The sequence below is a fragment of the Ailuropoda melanoleuca genome, chromosome 3 (genome assembly GCF_002007445.2).
Source record: "Ailuropoda melanoleuca isolate Jingjing chromosome 3, ASM200744v2, whole genome shotgun sequence".
Lineage (NCBI taxonomy): Eukaryota > Metazoa > Chordata > Mammalia > Carnivora > Ursidae > Ailuropoda > Ailuropoda melanoleuca.
In genome coordinates this window covers 28928798-28949161 of record NC_048220.1, presented here as the reverse complement: position 1 = coordinate 28949161, position 20364 = coordinate 28928798, and the positions used below count along the sequence as shown (strand labels likewise).

The window sequence follows — 20364 nt, the reverse complement described above, 5'->3', positions numbered from 1 at the left end:
TCCTTTTGCAACAAAGGAATACGCGAGCTTTTTAGGGCTCTGTATTCACAACCTTAGCCTGCAGCGCCACCCTGCGTCTTGATTGAGAAATTAATATTCTCACGTCAAAGCATATTTTGGAAGTGTCCAAAGGCAAGCTATTTTTTAAAGTGTATAGAACTTTCACAAAATTTTAATTCCATTAACTTGCATAATTTATAAGGTTACTTCCTCATATTGCATGAGCTACAGTAACTGTGAGCGCAAATCAGGAGGATACCCTGGTCTCCCCACACTCTAATTAGTGGAACTTCAAAGAACTCCATTTCCCCTTTATGTAGTCTAACCAGGGGAGATAAATTCTTATAAAATTATAAATCATAATAGTTAATATTTGTTTATTTCCAAGTATGTGAGGAATTTATGATGATGCAAAGTTTGTTAAGGTGCTCGCTATCACATGGTCTCAGGGAGACTATTTTTCAAAGAAACTTTCTCTGTCCCTACGCTGCTATACAAACAGTAGTATAGTTGAATGAAGAGGCATCTTGCTTTGTTATGAGTCCTTTTACAGTGTAAACCCGCATTAAATTTAGAAGGAAATCAAACATATTAGAGTCAGATTCTTAGACCTGGAGAGCAAATGCAAGGGGTTTTACAGACAAGGAAACTGAAGCTCAGAGGGTGATAAGGACTTGATTAATGGGCTATTATCAGAATAATATAAAAACAAAATCAAGTAAGTAAAAATCATAAAATTTTGTTAAAGTAAAGGCTTTAAGCTTAAACTTATTTAGAGCAAGTTTACTTCTTACTGCATTCATCCTTTGTATCCCAGATACCATATTCTTCAACCAGCTGATTTGGGCAAAATAAGAAGCCCTGATTTAAAGCATTTTAATTTGTGAGCAAAGGGTGCCTCAGGCCTTGTCTATTCATATATCATAAAGAGGAGAGACTTATTTATAAAATGGATTCCAGCACAGTGTTCAGCCATTGTGATCACCCTGATATAGTAAGTTAACTGAGATACAGTTAAGCAGATTCTCGGTTACAATTAGTATATTGAGTGTATTGAGTAGAGTACCATTTATCTTGGCACATACAGGATTTCCCCTCTTTAAATATCTTGCTATTTTATTTAATTACTTAGTTAACTTAATAAATTATAATTCATGTTGAATGAATTATTTTAAAAGCATTAATATTTAAATTCTGAGAGTGACAGAAAGTATAGAAAAATATTTTTTAAAGATTTTATTTTATTTATTTTTTTAAAGATTTTATTTATTTATTTGATAGAGACAGCCAGCGAGAGAGGGAATACAAGCACAGAGAGTGGGAGAGGAAGAGGCAGGCTCCCAGGGGAGGAGCCCGATGTGGGGCTCGATCCCAGAACACTGGGATCACGCCCTGAGCGGAAGGCAGACGCTTAACAACTAAGCCACCCAGGCACCCCAGAAAAAATATTCTTGAAAGAAGCTTGGATTATGGTAGTCATTAAAGAATGTCAAACAAATAAATTAATCCATTCTAATGATCATGTTTCTATTTATATATGAAGATTACTGCCAGATCATATATTCAGCCATGAACATGTCTGAAAATAAACAGAATTCTCAAAGTATAATACATGCTAAGTACTATTCAATTAAATTTACTTTGATTTTAGTTCTAGTAATTAATTCCTATAAGAGTCATAGCAATGGCAATAATAACATTAATACACTTTAGAATTCTTTCACATTTAAGGCAAATCAGAGGTAAATACAATATATATGACCATTAAGTGAAATAAAAAATGATAAAACACTGAAAAGAGCAAAAGGCAAAAATATTATTTTAGATATAAATGGAAAACAAATACCCTGGGCAAAACAAAAGAGCAAACTGTTTATAATATAATAACCAAGCTCTAGTTAGATTCAAGTTGAAGTGTTCAAAACAAAACTTAAACTACATTTTGTTTATTTATTCCTATATGTTGACATTGAAATAATGTTGCAAATCAGTTCTTTTCAGTTTTTTTGTCAACCCAAAGCAAATGAAATTTAGATAATATTAATGCATATGTGCAATTATATGCTAGATATTATTCTAAGCATTTCCACATATTAGTTCATTTTATCCCCCAACAATCCTACAAGGTAGACACTCTTATTAGCCACGTTTTATAGATGAAGAAATTGAGGCATAGAGAGTTTAAATAACCTGCCCATAATCACACATCATATGAAATGGTAAAGCTAGGATTCACACCGTTACAGTGTGGCTCCAGAATCTATTCTCTTACCCACATAAGTGGAATTGGAGAAGTGAACAACTTTTTAGATAATTTAGATCCAAACTTCAGCCTTGCCTTGGTTACAGAGATATCACAGGTGATATATTTGTGTTCAAGTTTGCAATTAATATAAGAACTTTTAAAATGGTCTGTCTGCCTTTAGAGATAGATACCAGCAAAAACAGGTGCTTACACAACTTAGAAATTGGAAGGGAAACTGGTAGTGTTTTGTTGAGATCATTAATTAGGTAAAAAAAAAAAAGAGTGATATATATCATGAATTCCCTGTAGCCTTGATTACTGAAGAAAAAGATACCTATGTATGGATCTTTTGAAATGTTATTAGGGTATAAAGTTAAAAACAAGAAAGACAACCTAAGAGGGCAGTCTTACATCATGGATTATTCCCCCCAAAAAAACTGCTAAACTTAGAAAAAATATCTATTATGTTGTACCTGCATGGAGGAAGAGTTAATGATATCAAGGATGATCACCTGAAAAACCATTCTATTCCAGTTGGGAAAGTTGCATTTTCCATTCTGAAGGACTCATATGACTACAATTTACACAATTTTCACCAGACCTGAAGCATGACATTCAAAGCATTTTTTCCATGTTGAATATACAAAGAGAGAGATAGTTTTGATTCCTCCCTGGTGTAATATAAGCAAGAATTTTAAATTTCCTTGAAGAAAAAATAAAAATCATTTTAAAGGAATTTGAATACAAGTAGACCAGAAGTTCAAAATGCAAAGTCCATACTCTGAAGTTTTGAATATTCTCACTTGTTTAAAAAAAAGTGAATGAATGTTTTTTAAACCTCATGATGACTTGAGGGCTGTTTTGTTCTTAATGTGAAGAGGGATAGTAGAGGGAAATTAAACTAATTGTTGAGAGAAAGATTAATTGGTGAAATAGGAATTAGATTTTAACTAGTATTTTTAGCTCCTTAAATCACACTTCAATAGTATTATTTCAAAATATTAAACTAACATTAACAATTGGTTCATATTGATGGCGTGTGGATTTTGTCAGAAATTCTTACAAATTTTTGAGTTCTTCTACTAGATAGATAAATTAGATACATCAGGCTGGCCATTTGAGTGAAATAACTATAAAGCAAACAATACTGCTCACTGGTGAAAGCAAACTAAAATGTAATATCAGTTAAAATTCCAAACTAAACCTGTAAGATATTTTTAAAAATCACATTTATTGGGACACCTGGGGGCTCATTCGGTGAGCATCCAACTCTTGATTTCGGCTCAGCTCATGATCTCAGGGTCCTGAGTCTGAGCCCAGCACTGGGCTCCATGCTAAGTGTGCAGCCAGCTTAAGATTCTCTCTCCCCTCTCCCTCTGCTGCTCCCTGTTCACAGTCTCGTGTTCACTCTCTCCAATAAATAATAAATAAATAAATAAATAAATAAATAAATAAATAAATAAATCACCTTTATTGAAATGCAAATTTTGAAAGGAGATATCTGAATGATGAGAATTTGGCTAAAGAAATTTATGATGGCATCTAAGATAATTTCTAATAATTTCTTGTAGAACATTCTAAATGAAAAGATAGTATTTGTATGTTTAATGTATCGAAATGTTCAAAATCTAATATCTAACTTTAAACTCAGGAAGTATGAGTCCTCCAACTCTGTTGTTCTTTTTCAAGATTATTTTGGCTCTTCTGGGTCCCTTGCATTTCCATATGACTTTTAAGGTCGATTTCCCAATTTCTGAAACAACAACAAAAAAAGCCTGCTGGGATTCTGATAGGGATTGCATTGAATCTGCAGACCAATTTGGGAGGTATCACCATCTCAACAATATTGAGTCTTTCAATCCATGAACACTTTCCATTTACTTAGGTCTTCTTTAATGTCTTTCAATGATGTTTGGTTGTGCTCAGTGTAAAGTCTTGCACTTCTTTTCTTAAATTTGTTCCTAAGCACTTTATTCTCTTTGATGCTATCATAAGTAGAATTGTTTTCATTTCAGTTTTCGATTGATTTTTAAAGATTATTTATTTATTTAGAGAGTGTGCGCATAAGCAGGGGTAGGGGGAGGGGCGGGGGAGGGGCAGAGGGCGAGAGCAAGGAAGCAGTCTCTCCACTGAGCCAGGAGCCCTATGTGGGGCTCTATCCCAGGACCCTGAGATCACGACCTGAGCTGAAATCAAGAGTTGGATGTTCAACCAATTGAGCCACCCAGGCGCCCCTCTGTAGGATTTAAAATTTTTATTCAAGATCATGTCATCCACAAATATACTTTAACTTCTTCATTTCCAATCTGAACTATTTTCTTTTTCTCACCTTATTGCCCTGGCTACAGTTCCAGTACAATATTAAATAAAGCAGTCAGAGGAGACATCCTTGTTTGTTCCTCATCTTAGGGAGAAAGTCCTTCACCATTAAATATGAAGTTAACTGTGGGTTTTATAGTTGTCCTTAATCAGGTTGAGGACATTCCTTATTCTTCCTGGTTTATTGAGTGTTTTTTATCATGAAAAGGTATTGGATTTTGTCAAGTGATTTTTCTGTGTTAATTGAGATGGTAATATGGTGTATTGCACTGATTGATTTTCATATGTTAAACCAACCTTTAATTTCTGGAATGAATTCTACTTGGTCATGGTATATAATCCTTTTTATATGTTGCTGGAGTTAGTTTGCTAATATTTTGTTGAGAATTTTTGCATCTATATTCATAAGGGATATGGTATATTATTTTATTTTCTTGTATTATCTTTGTCTGGTTTTAGCATCATGATAATACAGGCCCCATAGAATGAATTGGGAGATGTCTCTGCTCCTCTTTTTATAATTGGATTTGTGAAGGACTGGTGCTAATTCTTTAACCATTCAGTAGAATTCTAGTTCTGGGCCTATCTTTATGGAAAGTTTTTGATTACTGATTAAATCTTGAATAGGATAAGACATTTAGGATGAAAAAATCCATTTCCCTAAAGATAAAAAAATAGGTAAAAACCCTCCCACCTCAAAATGACAATATTTAGACAATACAATTTTAATTTTTTATAAACCACCAATTGTTTTAGAAGTTGAGTTTCTCATCAAAGCTCATAGTCAGCCCATATTAGCTGGAGACAACTGACTTCAGAAATCTGAACCCATTCGTCTCTGACATTCCAGTCAGAAACCTCTCACATTAATAGTTCTTTAACTAAGTCCAAATGATGTTGATATCCCCCAAATGCTCAAAAAAAATGGCCTTATGAGCAGTAGTCCACTGAAGGTTCCCTGTTCATCCTCCACAACTGAATATCATTGAACAGGAGCAGAGAATTGAAAGAGGAAGATGGCTGAGTCATCTCAGTGCTCAAGAGGACAGAGAACCTGCCAGCTGAGTAAACATCTGTGGAGGTTCCGTGAATGACAGGTCAGGTGGGGATAGGTCCTAGACCCTGTCAAATAGAGGTGACTTCTAGTCTTTAATAATAGCAGTAGCTTGTGCCTGGCTGTGCCTGTGACTTGGGAGCCTAGATATGCTTCAGCCCTCCATACTTCCAGGTTGTGGGCCCACTTGCTAAACATCAAGTACTATGAAGCTTTGAATCATTGATAAAACAGTCCTGAGTTTTACTCAGATTGCCATCCCGGTTACCACCTTGTCTGTGTGGCACCAGCTCAGTGTATAATATAAGATAGCTCCGCAGCACATTTTCTTGGTCATCCAGCACTACCATGTGCAACACTGTCACATATTAATCAAGACCTTGCTTTTTTGTCCTGTAGGGAATTCCCATGTATCAATTACTTCAGTTACAACTCGATTTTCCTCAAAACCGGCTTGTTTACTCTGTAGATTAGAAAGTAAAAAATGTCTCCACTAGCTCCCATGTCTACAGCCTCAGCCATCACCATGACAAACAAGAGGCAGAGGGTGACCTTCTCTGTGATTTTGCCTCACGGAGCAAATGCAGAGCAGGACCGTCCAAGGGAGACTGGGACCCAGATCAAATACATCATTAGGTGTTGGTCTCAAACTTCTACCTGTGACAGAGCTGAGATAAGCTTCTTAATTAAGGCTTGGATTTGCAGAGCCTGGGGCTGAAACCGCCCTGAGACTCCTCCTTCCCCCTTCCACAAGACTACCAATACCAGTACTGGTATGAGGGAAACCTCCAAAAGGGGATGAGTTGCCAATAAAATATCACCAAGCAAATGAGGAAGACTGACAGAGTGAAAAATGGACTCAACAGATAAAAGAACGTATACATAAGAAATAGAGATTCAGAACAATATGGAAAGAACTTAAAAGACATTTACTTTCCTCAAACAAAAAAGAAGGAAATAACAATTGTGAATAGAAAAAACAAGTTGTTGTGAAAACTGACCAAATGGAAGTTAAAAAAAACTAAAGTTACTGAAACAAAAAAAATCAGTATATTGGGTAAATCTCAGGTTGGGACCTAGCAAGTACCAGCACATCAAGAATAAAGAAAAAAATATCTTAAAAAAAAAAACAGAGTAAAGACGGGGCACCTGGCTGACTCAGTGGGTAGAGCACATGACTCTTGATCTTGGGTCGTGAGTTAGAGCCCCATGCTGGGCACAGAGATTACTTTTAAAAAATAGAATAAAGAAGTTTACAGATAAAAGAATGACAACTATACTGATTTCATACTTTTGATCAACAGTGTTAAATACCAAAAGAACAGGAGGAAAATGTGTTTAAATTAAAAAATCTGTGTTCAACCAAACTATTGGCTAAGAATATCAGTATTAGACATAAAAGTAACTCTGAATTACAACTAACAGACTTCTAGCTTTAAAATATATAGCAAACTACTCTGAAAAGCCAGTATAAATAAAGAATAAGAGTAGCGGGATATGCAGAAAAACTGACTTTTTTTTTTAAGTCCTCATTTACAAGGCAGCCATATTTAAGGAAGATTTATAAAAGGTATGCTAACTAACTTGCTTCACTAGTTTTAATGACTGGTATTTGAGTACAGTTTAGTTTTTTAACAAACCTACATAAAAGTTTGAAATATTTCTTTGCTTGAAGAGTTGAAAAATAGTGGATGTCAAGGAAATATTTCAATTATTTATGAATTTATGTTATGAATTATTTATGAATTTATGTGTTTTCAGAGAGGAAAAGGAGTGCACAGTACCTAGAATTGCATTTTGAAAATAAATTAATCAGTGGCTATTTTAAAGTTTATTCAAAGATTTTCAGATCTTGCAAAATTTTAATTCTGATACCATGAAGACTAACTAAAGTTCAACAGAATAACCTACTAGAGGCCAGGGACTTCAAATACCAATTTCAGGAAGCTAATTTGAGGAACAGAAGGTCTGGGAAATTGACACTGCTTTTATAAATTACTTGCATTTCATTTCTTCTTTATCCCTGAAATCAAGGATGTGAGCAAGAGCAACTGGAACCCAAAGAGAGATTAATACATTATTTTACAATTCTGAGTTTCCAGAAATCTCAACAAATGAAGGAAGACCAGTAAATAATATATTGGCTCTATGGAGATCAGAATTCTAGGGGCGCCTGGGTGGCTCAGTCGTTAAGGGTCTGCCTTCAGGTCAGGGTGTGATCCCAGGGTCCTGGGATCGAGCCCCACATCAGGGTCCTCCACTGGGAGCCTGCTTCTTCCTATCCCACTCCCCCTGCTTGTGTTCCCTCTCTCACCAGCTGTCTCTCTCTCTGTCAAATAAATAAAATCTTAAAAAAAAAAAAAGAATTCTAAAGCCCTGGCCCTTTCTGAATGTAGCTAGTTCTTTGGAATTTCAGCATGCAGATAAGTTTCAAGTAAACAAGTCCTTGAAAAATTCGCTGACTTCCCAAGTATTTTTTTAAAATTACTCATGCAACAAATGTTATTCAAGCATCTACTATGTGTGACACATTGTGCTATCTGAATAAAACACAAACACACTCTACCAACAAGTTCCTTAGAGTCTAGTGTGTTTGGGGGGAGGGGCCATTTTAATTTTGCTTACTTTTTGAAAATTAGAATATTAGAGATCGATTTGGAAATAATTCACAGTAATGAACTTATTAGTCCTCATAGAAGACTACTAAAAATTATCATTAGCACGGGAAGCCATCCCTTTCACCCTGTACCAGACTTTCAGTATGGGAATTCCAAAAAGTGGCCACAATAGATAGTACTATACATATGGTGCCCCCTTCATCCTGTACTTAATATCCAGATAAAGAGGTTTTTGAACATTGTCTTCAAATAAAAGAGTAAAAGGTCTTCAACAGCCCAGAAATAAAAGCAATATTGAAACAAGACTAAGGTGTAATTACTTCTGATCTTCAAATTTAGTTCAGAGGATCTTTTCTGGCTTTACTAAATTCTGTTCACTTTCTCAACAATATATGAATTCAATGGATCAACCAACTAAGTTATTAATAGTATCCATTCTTTTGTGTTCTGGGTATAAATGAATGCTCAGCATTTAGCCCCTCCATCTTTAGTCCTAGGTCGTATACCATATTGGAAAAACAAAAAACAAAAAAAAACCCTGCCTTCTATACCTTACAGAGAATACTTCCCTAGTTCTCACACTACCCAGGACTAAGCCTGGGTAAATAAAGAGAAGTCTTGATCACAGTTCTTTGCCTTTTTCTTCTCTTACTGAAAATTCAGCTACGTATGAAAAGAAGAAAAAAGATCCGACTAAAAGAGCCAGATTCAAACATCTCTATAAAGTGCTTCATCAGTGAAAGGAAATATTCTCTTTCCCCTGGTTAATAGGATTCATACATTTGATTCTCAGTTATATAAAATGACAGCATTTTATATATGACATACACTTTAATGTATGATTGAAGGCAAGTCAATCTTAAATTCTTTTTCTCTTTTGGGAATTTTCAAAATCGTTGAGAAACTTTACTTTCTTCTAGTCACCAGTTTTCAGTTCTTGGAAGTTTCTATCCATTCGGATGAGAAAATGCCTCTGAGGAGAAAACTCGATTTTTTCCTAATCAACTTCTCTAATTGGGAACTAAATAATTTGTCAATTAAATATAAGTTTTTCTGTTTCACCCAAAATAGCCATAAAATGTGTGTTGGTTGCTTCCAGATTTTGTCCATAGATGTAGCTAATTTAGACTTTCACAATGATATTGCTCTCTCTTCTCTAGAACTACCCTATTCTTGGACATCTTTTAATTACATTATAGGGGGTAGAATGCTGATGTGGATGGACAGTTTATCCCAGAAGGACCATATATAATCCTGAGTCATGACAGATTGAAATCAGGAGGAGGGAACCAAGACAGGAAACAAAAAAATACATATGTATTTCCCTCATATATCACCATCTAAATGCCAAGTAGGTATTAATTTAAATGGTTCTTCTTAAAAAGATTTACTTATTTATTTTAGAGAGAGAGAATGGAGGCAGGGTGGGGCAGAGGGAGAGGAAGAGAGAATTCAAGCAGACTCCAACTGGAGCACGGAGGCTGGGCTCAATCTCATGACGCTGAGATCAGGACTGGAGCCGAAAACCAACAGTCAGTGGCTTAACTGACTGGGCCACCCAGGCACCCCTAGGTATTAATTTTAAAAGTAGGATTGGATGGGACACCACTTTTACCATAATCCATTTAGAAATCATATATGCATGTGCTTTCTTGAAAATTTTTTAAAAATGACGCTTAGGTTGGGATACCTGGGTGGTCAGCCTGTTGAGCCCAAGACTCTTGGTTTCCCCTCAGGTTATGATCTCAGGGTCCTGAGATGGAGCTAAGCACGGAGTCTGCTTGAGAGTCTCTCTCTCTCTCTCCCTCTCTCCTACCCCTCTCCACTCTGTCTTTTAAATAAATAAATAAATAAATAAATAAATAAATGAAACCTTTTTAAAAATGACTCTTGGGTTGATAACATTTATATCTCAGAATTTACAAACTAAATTGTCGTCGCATCAGATGCCTCACTAAACAATGTTTTCGTGCAAAATGGAAAGGCACAATCTGTTGTTTAAAATACTCTAGGTTTAATTTTTTTCTTCAGACATCATGAGAATACTCTAGTCAAATCCAAGAGTAATTTGCCTTATTGCCTATATTTTGTGTTCATTTTTGTCAATGTAAATGCATATAATATTGAAATATTAACTGCAAATGTCAAAACAGAAACTGAACTAAATGTATTACTTTCGTTTGATTACTATGTCCTTAAAAACATGTTGTACCTTAAAGAAGGTGCATCTTAAAGAAAACAAATTATATCTATCCACAAACTTCATTAACTACAAAGCTGCTTTAAGTATATTGTAAAGAACAATATCTGACTGTATTCAACAAGGTAAATTATAAGATCACTGGTGTGGAACTCTATCTACATTGCTCTGGATATAGAATTTGAGATGAGTTCCTTAAAGTAAACCTATTAGAAATCATCATTAAAACAAAATGAATGTATTTTTGATCACCTATTAGAAAAAGAAAAGGAGGCATTAAGACTGCATTAGTAAGAAAGGAAGCAGATGAAAAAAGAATATGCAAGGATTAACAAAGTAAAATCAATATATAAACAAAAGGTTATATCAACTAAAGATTCTTGATTTCAAAAGAAAAACATAGCCAAACAACTATTTTTATACTATTCTGTAAATGAAACCTAAACTATCCTTAAAATTAGAGCTTTGCTTTAGTCTCACTCAGTGTCTTGAACCAGACTCATGGGCTTGAGGAACTTGAACTCGCCGGTCCCTGAGCCTCCCCTCAGACACACCTCATACTGGTAGCTGTGGGACAGGGTCCCCGTGCCGCTGACGTCCCACCAGGTGGCCCGCAAACGGGCCCTCGGGCACCGCGCAGCCGCCCCCCGACGCCGCCCGGCTCCTCCTGCACAGCCGCACCGCCACGAACACCAGCACCGACACCAGGAAGAGCGACGACACCGACGCCAAGGCGATGACCAAGTAGACGGTGAGCGGGTCGGCCCGGGCCTCGGCCGCCGCCACGTCCGGCAGCGGCAGGTAGGGCTGCGAGAAGCCGTCCACCAGCAGCACGTGCAGCGTGACGCTGGCCGACAGCGGCGGCTCGCCATTGTCCTTGACCAGCACCAGCAGCCTGTGCTTGACGGCGTCGCGCTCGCTCAGCAGCCGGGCCGTGCGCACCTCGCCGTTGTGCGCCCACACGCCGAACAGCCCGGGCTCCGTGGCCTTGAGCAGCTGGTACGACAGCCAGGCGTTCTGGCCCGAGTCGCCGTCCACCGCCACCACCTTGGTCACCAGGTAGCCCGCCTCGGCCGCCCTGGGCACCAGCTCGGTGCAGGGCGCCGAGCCGTTCTGCAGCGGGTACAGCACGAAGGGCGCGTTGTCGTTGTCGTCCACCACCAGCACGCGCACCAGCGCCTGGCTGCTGAGCGCGGGCGAGCCGCGGTCGGCCGCGCGCACGCCGAACTCGAACGCCTGCAGCGCCTCGTAATCCAGCGCCCTGAGCGCGAACAGCTGCCCGTTGTCCGCGTTGATGGACACCAGCGAGGCCAGGGGCAGGTGCGGGTCGTGGGGCGGCAGCAGCAGCGAGTAGGTGACCTGGGCGTTGGCGCCCGCGTCTCTGTCGGTGGCGCTCACGCTGCCGATGTGCAGGGCGGGGCTGTTGTTCTCGCGGACCCGCAGGGTGTAGGAGCTTTGGCTGAAGGCGGGGGCGTTGTCGTTGACGTCGGACACCGTCACGGTTAAGTTGTGCTGGGTTTTCAGCCTGGGGGTCCCCAGGTCGGTGACGGTGATGGTGATGTTGTACTCGGCCTGGGTCTCTCTGTCGAGTGGTCTCTCTGTAACTAGGGTGTAAAAATTTTCTACGGATGGTTTGAGCATGAAGGGGAGATTGTTCTCGATGAAACACATAATTCTCCCATTGTCTCCAGAGTCTAGATCAGAAACACTGAAAACAGCCACCACAGTCTCTGGCGAGTTCTCAGGGATAGGGCTGGTAATTGAGGACAAGGTCAGTTCTGGTGGGTTGTCGTTCACATCAACCACCTGAACTATCACTGTGGTTTTTCCGGAAAGGCCTCCACCATCCTTAGCTTCTATGTCCACTTCATAAGTATTCAAAACCTCATAATTCAAATATTTGACTAGCTGGATATCACCAGTAATTGGATTTAGCTGGAAGGTTTTGCGAATTTCTTCAGAAGCGTGAAAAAATGCATATGATACTGTCCCCAAATTTCCTGTATCTAAGTCAGAAGCTGAGACAGTGACAATAACAGAGTTAATGGGGCTGTTCTCTAGAATTTGAACCTCATAGAGTGACTGTGTAAATTCAGGGGCGTTGTCGTTTATGTCTAAGATCAGGATGTGGATCTGGACGATTCCCGACCGGGGTGGAGAGCCGCCATCCAGCGCGGTGAGCGTCAAAAGGAGCTCTGTCTGCTCCTCGCGGTCTAGCGCTTTGTCCAGCACCAGTTGTGGGTACTTTCTTCCGTCTCTACGGCTGCGTGTGAGAACGTGGAAATGGGAATTAGGAGTGATAGTGTAGTTTTGGAGACTGTTTCTTCCCACATCCAAGTCCTCAGCATTTTCCAAAGGAATTATGGTTCCTGGTGGCGTGTTTTCTAAGAGTTTCAGCTGCATTTCATTTTCAAAGAATACCGGAGAATGGTCATTTACATCTATGACCTGAAGCTCATTTGTAACTAACTGCAAAGGGTTTTGCAGCAATATCTGAAAATGCAGTATACATGGCTCAGTGGGGCCGCAAAGCTCTTCCCGGTCCAATTTCTCATGCAGGAGCAAATCGCCGGTCTGATGGTTGAGCTGAAAATGCTGTTTGTTCCCTTTAGACACAACCTGGGCGCCCCTCACAGCCAGTTCCCCTACCCCTAGCCCTAGATCCTTTGCTAGGTTAGCTATTAAATAGCCCCTCTCTGTTTCCTCAAACACAGAGTAGCGTCTTGAGTCAGACCCAGCCAGAGACCCACCCAGAAAAACAAAGAGAAATAGGACTTGCCTTTGTCTAAGAAAACGCTCCCCTCTGGCCTCCATTGTGCTTTCGCCACGTTCTTCCCGGATATATTGACAAACTAAGCCTCCGGCAGTGCTAGCAAACGCAGCCTTTTGCCTTCCAACCTTTGAAGAAGGTCTAGCGAATAATCCTTTCCTGGGCTCAGATTTGCTTGCTTAAAAATCTGCCCAGGCTCACAACCCCCTAGTTTACCGAATTGGATCGGTGCCTTAAAGAGTGCGCACAATGACGGTGGTTTAATTCGCCTTCTTAGTCAACAGCGCCACCATGCGTTCGCTGGTAGCTTAAAAATTTTAGAGAAGGTGTTGGGGCCAGAGCGGCGCAGGGTGCTGATTTTTTAAATCACTTATTCCCCTTCTCAAACCCATTTGACTGGAGGAGGTTCTTGTGTTAAATGAGTTAAACAAACACAACCTAGGGAAATGAAATGTCCCCTTAAAAAAGAACAACCACTGTCTTTGGTAAGAGTCCTCATTTACATGTTTTTAATGATTTATATGATTTCACTGGTAGAGCTACTCTTCCTGCCCATCTGCAATTATTACCCATAAACTTTAAAGGATTTTGCCCTAAATGATGATATGCTTCATAGCCTACTTGCATTTTTCTCTTATTTTCCATATTTTGTAAAATGTGCACGAATTGCATTTATAATCAGGGAAAAAATGCTATGAAAAGATGACCTCATGCAAGGTGATAAAAATTATAATAGGTCGTGTCAGGGTGTATACTCAGAGGTCACAAATGCCCAACTCCTTTCAAATCTTTACACTCAGGGAACATAGAGATTTCTCCTCTTATTTCACAATAATTTTACAATTACTGGTTTCATCTATATGAACTGTATTAACTGTTTCATCTGTGTAACTGTAACTTATCTGTGGAAACACGTACTTGTTGAGTTTGTAGAAGTTAGGCATATAGTAGTAACAAGACAAATCGTGTCTATTTATCTTATACAGTTTTCCATCTAATGGGATGAACAGACTTTAAATATATGTTCAAAAAAACTGTGAAAAGTGCTACATAGGAAATATACTGAGCACACTGAAAGTATGCAATAGGAGGACCTGACTCAATGGGTGGTGGGTGAAAAAGGTTCCATCAAAGTTGTGCCACTTAATCTAGAAGATGAAGGATAAGACGTGTGTCTTACAGGCCAAGTCTTACAGACTAAGACTGTAAAATGGGAAGAATACATATATGAGAAACTGATACGTAAAGGCCAGCAACGGTAAAGAATAGCCATTATAGATAATAAAAGGGCAGTGTACCCAAAACTTTGTGTCTCAAGAGTAAGTGGGAAGAGAAGGCCGGAGAGATAAACTGTGGGCAAATAACAGATGCTTGGATTTTATTCTAAGAATAAAAGGAAGATATTGCAAGGTTTTAGGCAGAGAAATGAAACAATTCAAATATCAACTGTTCAATCTAGCATCTTCACAATTATCAGGAATGTAACAGGAAGGATCATCTATTAGGACTGCTCTTAGTAATAATAAAAATAACAGCACTTATACTTCTATATATATTATCTCATTTGATAATAATTTCAAGCGAAATGATGTGACTTATCCAAGATCCTACTAAGGATTAGTAGTGTTCTACACTACTAATCTCAAAAGGACACCTTTAGAATTCATATAATTCTAATAGTACAGCTCATGCAAATAAACATAAAATGATATAAGAATTTAAATATAGGCTGAAGAACATTAAGAATTAAAAATGTGTTTTAATGTATGGATCTGAAACTGCACTGCAAGAAATAAAGTTGGATGAATCATTTAGGGAATTATACAAGGAAATTTAAATTATAAAATCAAAAACACAATTTCCCCATATAAAGCCCTTAAACTAGAAGTCAGGAGAGGAGACTCAAATAGGAAGAGAGAAAGGAAAAATATATTGAAGAAAAGAGACATCAGGGACTGACAACTGCATGATCTTTCAATAACAGTAATCAGGTTAATTTAGTAACCAAAAATTATATATGTAATTCCTCATGCATCAGAGAGCATTTAATTCCAGCAAAATTTTGTTCTCTGAGTATTTTAGTGTCTTTAAATATCAAAATATCACAGGGTGAAATAAAGACACTTCTTTCTTTCAATCATTTATTCAAAACTTTTATTAAGAACCTATAATCCTCCAGTTACTGTGCTAATCATACAATAAATGGGGAGCTATTGAGAAACATATTCAAGAACCTAAAAAGAAAAAAAGCTTTGAAAACCCTAGGAAACTGAAAAGGGAAAAACAGAAGTAGTCACGGGCTTATTTCCAAAGGAATCATAAATGCTCCAAAATTTTTGAAAAATGCAATGCCAAACTAACATTTGAAGTTTCTAAAATTTGGTCAAGAACAAAGACTTAGATTTATTTCCTCATATCTCTTGGATTTTAAGGATGTGCTCAAAGTTAACAGATGGGTTGTAATTGCTAAAACTGGTAACTTTTAACGGGGAATTGAAATGAGCAGAGGTTTAAAGAAAAAATTTTAACAGAAAGCATGAAGAATTACATGGCTTTAAAAACAACTGGACACATGCTATTTATTTAACTACATTTGAGAATATTAGTAGTTGACTGAGCACTATTGATGTGAATGGTTTGTAGAATCCAGCAGTCAAGGTTGTCACAATCTCTAAGAAATCATAATCTTCATTTATGGACACTTTAAGGAAGTACATATTTAGAAAAATGTGAGATGTTGTTTTGTTATTAAAGAATACACATATATTAATGGTTTTAGTCAACGTGAGCAAACAGAATAGAAGTTATACTAGTCTAAAAGAACATACAAACACAAATATTCTGGGTTGGAAAAGGAATAAGCTTGTGTAGCGATTGCAAACATTTAAAAAGATGTTTTAAATTTTAAGTTCTGCAAAATTACCTAGGAACTGTGGTAGGTGAGTTTGGAAAACGGTGGTCTAACTTAAAAATTAAAGACTTCCGAAAATACAAAATTTACTTTCACACTTTAAGTTGAATTAAGTTATAGTGAGACTAATCAACAAAAAGAAAACAAAGGAAATTTGCATTCCTTATACCACAAATGAACACCTTTAGAAACACCAGTAACATGCACTAAATTGGAATAGGATAGCTACTTACCAAATAAAAAGAACCCCAGTGAGCAAGGCAGTAAGAAAGGACTTTCCACAAATTAACTGAGACTAGGCTCAGTAGACCCGTATCAATACTTAATTGAATTCAAAATTATCCCTGAAATTGGGGTTTCCTTCACTAATCCTCTCCTCACCCAGACCAAGGAAACTGGGGAGAATTGGCTTGAGGAACTTGAACTCGCCAGTCCCTGAGCCTCCCCTCAGACACACCTCATACTGGTAGCTGTGGGACAGGGTCCCCGTGCCGCTGACGTCCACCAGGTGGCCCGCAAACGGGCCTTCGGGCACCGCGCAGCCGCCCCCCGACGCCGCCCGGCTCCTCCTGCACAGCCGCACCGCCACGAACACCAGCACCGACACCAGGAAGAGCGACGACACCGACGCCAAGGCGATGACCAAGTAGACGGTGAGCGGGTCGGCCCGGGCCTCGGCCGCCGCCACGTCCGGCAGCGGCAGGTAGGGCTGCGAGAAGCCGTCCACCAGCAGCACGTGCAGCGTGACGCTGGCCGACAGCGGCGGCTCGCCATTGTCCTTGACCAGCACCAGCAGCCTGTGCTTGACGGCGTCGCGCTCGCTCAGCAGCCGGGCCGTGCGCACCTCGCCGTTGTGCGCCCACACGCCGAACAGCCCGGGCTCCGTGGCCTTGAGCAGCTGGTACGACAGCCAGGCGTTCTGGCCCGAGTCGCCGTCCACCGCCACCACCTTGGTCACCAGGTAGCCCGCCTCGGCCGCCCTGGGCACCAGCTCGGTGCAGGGCGCCGAGCCGTTCTGCAGCGGGTACAGCACGAAGGGCGCGTTGTCGTTGTCGTCCACCACCAGCACGCGCACCAGCGCCTGGCTGCTGAGCGCGGGCGAGCCGCGGTCGGCCGCGCGCACGCCGAACTCGAACGCCTGCAGCGCCTCGTAATCCAGCGCCCTGAGCGCGAACAGCTGCCCGTTGTCCGCGTTGATGGACACCAGCGAGGCCAGGGGCAGGTGCGGGTCGTGGGGCGGCAGCAGCAGCGAGTAGGTGACCTGGGCGTTGGCGCCCGCGTCTCTGTCGGTGGCGCTCACTGCCGATGTGCAGGGCGGGGCTGTTGTTCTCGCGGACCCGCAGGGTGTAGGAGCTTTGGCTGAAGGCGGGGGCGTTGTCGTTGACGTCGGACACAGTCACGCTTAAGTTGTGCTGGGTTTTCAGCCTGGGGGTCCCCAGGTCGGTGACGGTGATGGTGATGTTGTACTGGGCTCTTGTCTCTCGGTCCAAAGCTGTGTTTGTCACGAGGGTGTAAAAATTCTCAACAGAAGGTTTAAGGAAGAAAGGAAGATCATCTTGAATGGAGCAAACCATTCTCCCATTGTCTCCCGAGTCAGGATCTGAAACCCTGAATACAGCAATTATGGTCTCCTGCAAGTTTTCTGGGATATGATCGATAAATGTTGACATAGTCAGTTCCGGAGGGTTGTCATTCAAATCCATCACTTGGACAAACACCACGCAACTTCCAGAAAGGCCTCCACCGTCTGTCGCCTGAATATTTAATGTATAAGTCTGAGTGGATTCGAAATCCAGTTTCTGTGTTAAAAAAAGTTCTCCTGACTTTGCATTTATTTGAAAAGTTTTGCGAATATCTTCAGAGGCTTGGGAAAATACGTAAGATATTTCTCCATAGGTTCCAATGTCCAAGTCGCTAGCAGAGACCGTGGCAACCAGGAATCCAATGGGACTGTTTTCCAGAACTTGCACCTCATAAAACCGCTTTGCAAACTCGGGCGCGTTATCATTGACGTCTAAGACTTCAATGCGAACCAAGGCAGTGCCAGTCCTGGGTGGAGTCCCGCCATCCAGCGCTGTGAGAGTTAACCTGATCTCAGCCTGTTCCTCTCGATCCAGTGCTTTGTCCAGCACCAGCTGTGGTAATATGCCGTCAGGACTGTCTTGTAATGTAAGCCGGAAATGGGAATTGGGGCTGACTGTGTAACTTTGGAGACTGTTGCTTCCTACATCTAAGTCCTGGGCACGTTCTATTAGGAATGTAGTTCCAGGAGTGATACTTTCTGAAATTTTCAAAATTATTTCTTTGTCTAGGAAAACCGGGGAATGATCATTTATATCTCTAATCCGTAGCTCGGCCTGAAAAAACTGCAAGGGATTTTCCAATAACACCTGGAAAGGTAGCACGCATGGCTCCGCAAGGCCGCACAGCTCCTCCCGATCCAGTTTCTCAATTAACAACAAATCCCCTGTCTGCCTATCAAAATGCAGACGCGTTTTTTTCCCTTTGGAAATGACCCGAGCCCCCCGTGCAGCTAGCTCATCTACTTCCAGCCCCAGATCTTTTAACAAATTGGCCACAAAGGAGCCACTCTCCATTTCCTCAGCCACTGAATAGTGCCTAGGTTCGGAAGCAGCCTGAGCCATGCCCAGCAAAACAAAGAATATCAAGACTTGCCTTTGTTTCAGAAAGCGTTCTTTTCCCTCTCCGGCCTCCATCGCTTTCCGTATTCCAGCAAACGTGACCTATTTTCAGCTCGTGTTGTGGCGGACTCTTATCATCTAGTATCTCGCAGGTACTAGGTAAGTGGAGATGCCCAAGGCCCTGATTTCCCGGAGCAAACACCTTAGAAAGCCTCCCCTTCCTGCTTGCTTCTTTAGCAGAGCATCTGGCTTAAGGAGCGCCCGCTGGTAGCTTTCTTCGTTCTACTTTTAATGCTGCAGCGCCACCCTGCGTCCTTTCCAAGTGTTTATTTTATCCAAACATTACATCCTGTTCCTTTCTTTCAGACCGATGGCAATCTAAATGGAATATTTTCACGTAGTGTCTCAACGTCTTACTGCATTTCCAAAGACTTTTTCATTGCATTCATAAGGACCATGGCAAGCATTGACAAATTTCCATTCCAGCTTTCTCACAGATCGAAGGGGCTCGTTTTAAATTGGAAAACATCGACTTCAGAAACTGGAAGGGAGTAACTTCAGGCTCAGGGTGAAAGAAGGCTTTGAGTAGGCAGTTCCCAGTTTTTAGTTAGAGGTGGTGATTAGGTTACCATCCTCACATTCAAGAGAAACCAAAAACTATACAAACTCAGGGAAATCACAGTATTCAAATAACAACATTCTCATGGACTGTGAAATATTGTTCTTATATTATCTCTCTTGCACCACTCTCACTTCACATTTCCCTGAAATTTGACACATTTGGGCCACATGAAAATCTCCAAAAGTAGCTGGAAATTTTCTTCATGTGAATGTATCAATGTTTTTGTTTTCTTTTCTAACAGGTAAGGGCATTTTTTGTATAACATCAAATCAGTTATCACATCTAGCAACGCTAATAATTTCATAATATCAAATATTCAGTAAGTATTGAATTTACCCAGTTATCTTTTTTTAATGTCTTTTTAGAGATAATTTGTTAAATCAGGTGCCAAACAAGACATACATGTTGCAATTTGTTGTTAGGTGTTTAGTTTCTATCTTTTTGTATTTAAAATATTTGATAAGGGGCGCCTGGGTGGCTCAATCAGTTAAGCATCTGCCTTTGGTTCAGCTCAAAATTGAGAGTCTTGGGATTGAGTCCCCGCCCCCGTGATGGGCTCCCTGCTTGGCCAGGGAGCCTGCCGCTCCCTCTCCCTCTGTCTGCCGCTCCCCCTGCTTGTGCATGCATCCGCTCTGTCTCTCTCTTTCTCTCTCTCTGTCAAATAAATAAAATCTTTTTAAAAAATAAAATACTTGATAAAAACAAGTCAGTTATCAACCCAGAAAAGACATGGAGGAAATTTAAATGCATATTGCTTAGTGAAAGAAACCCGTCTGAAAAGGCACGTACTCCGTACTCTATTACTTTCAACTACATGGCATTCTGGAAAAGCAAACGTAAAGATACGTTAAGAAGATTAGTAGTTGTCAGATGGAAGGAGGAGGTGAATTAACAGGTAAAACACAGGAGATATGGGAGGTACTGAAACTTCTCTTTATGATAATGTAATGGTGGATACATGACATTATGCGTTTGTCAAAACC

General features: G+C 40.2%; 2 protein-coding genes across 2 annotated transcripts; both read right to left on the bottom strand.

The window, feature by feature from the left end:
* Window positions 1-10153: 10153 nt before the first annotated feature.
* Window positions 10154-13477, bottom strand: LOC100484918 (protocadherin beta-3). The gene is given in 2 exon segments (XM_019795555.2): window positions 10154-11035; window positions 11037-13477. Coding segments are annotated over 2 exon segments (2337 nt in total). The 5' UTR covers window positions 13251-13477; the 3' UTR covers window positions 10154-10912.
* Window positions 13478-14934: 1457 nt separating this feature from the next.
* Window positions 14935-19865, bottom strand: LOC109489043 (protocadherin beta-2-like). The gene is given in 2 exon segments (XM_019795563.2): window positions 14935-17415; window positions 17417-19865. Coding segments are annotated over 2 exon segments (2394 nt in total). The 5' UTR covers window positions 18835-19865; the 3' UTR covers window positions 14935-16439.
* Window positions 19866-20364: the final 499 nt, after the last annotated feature.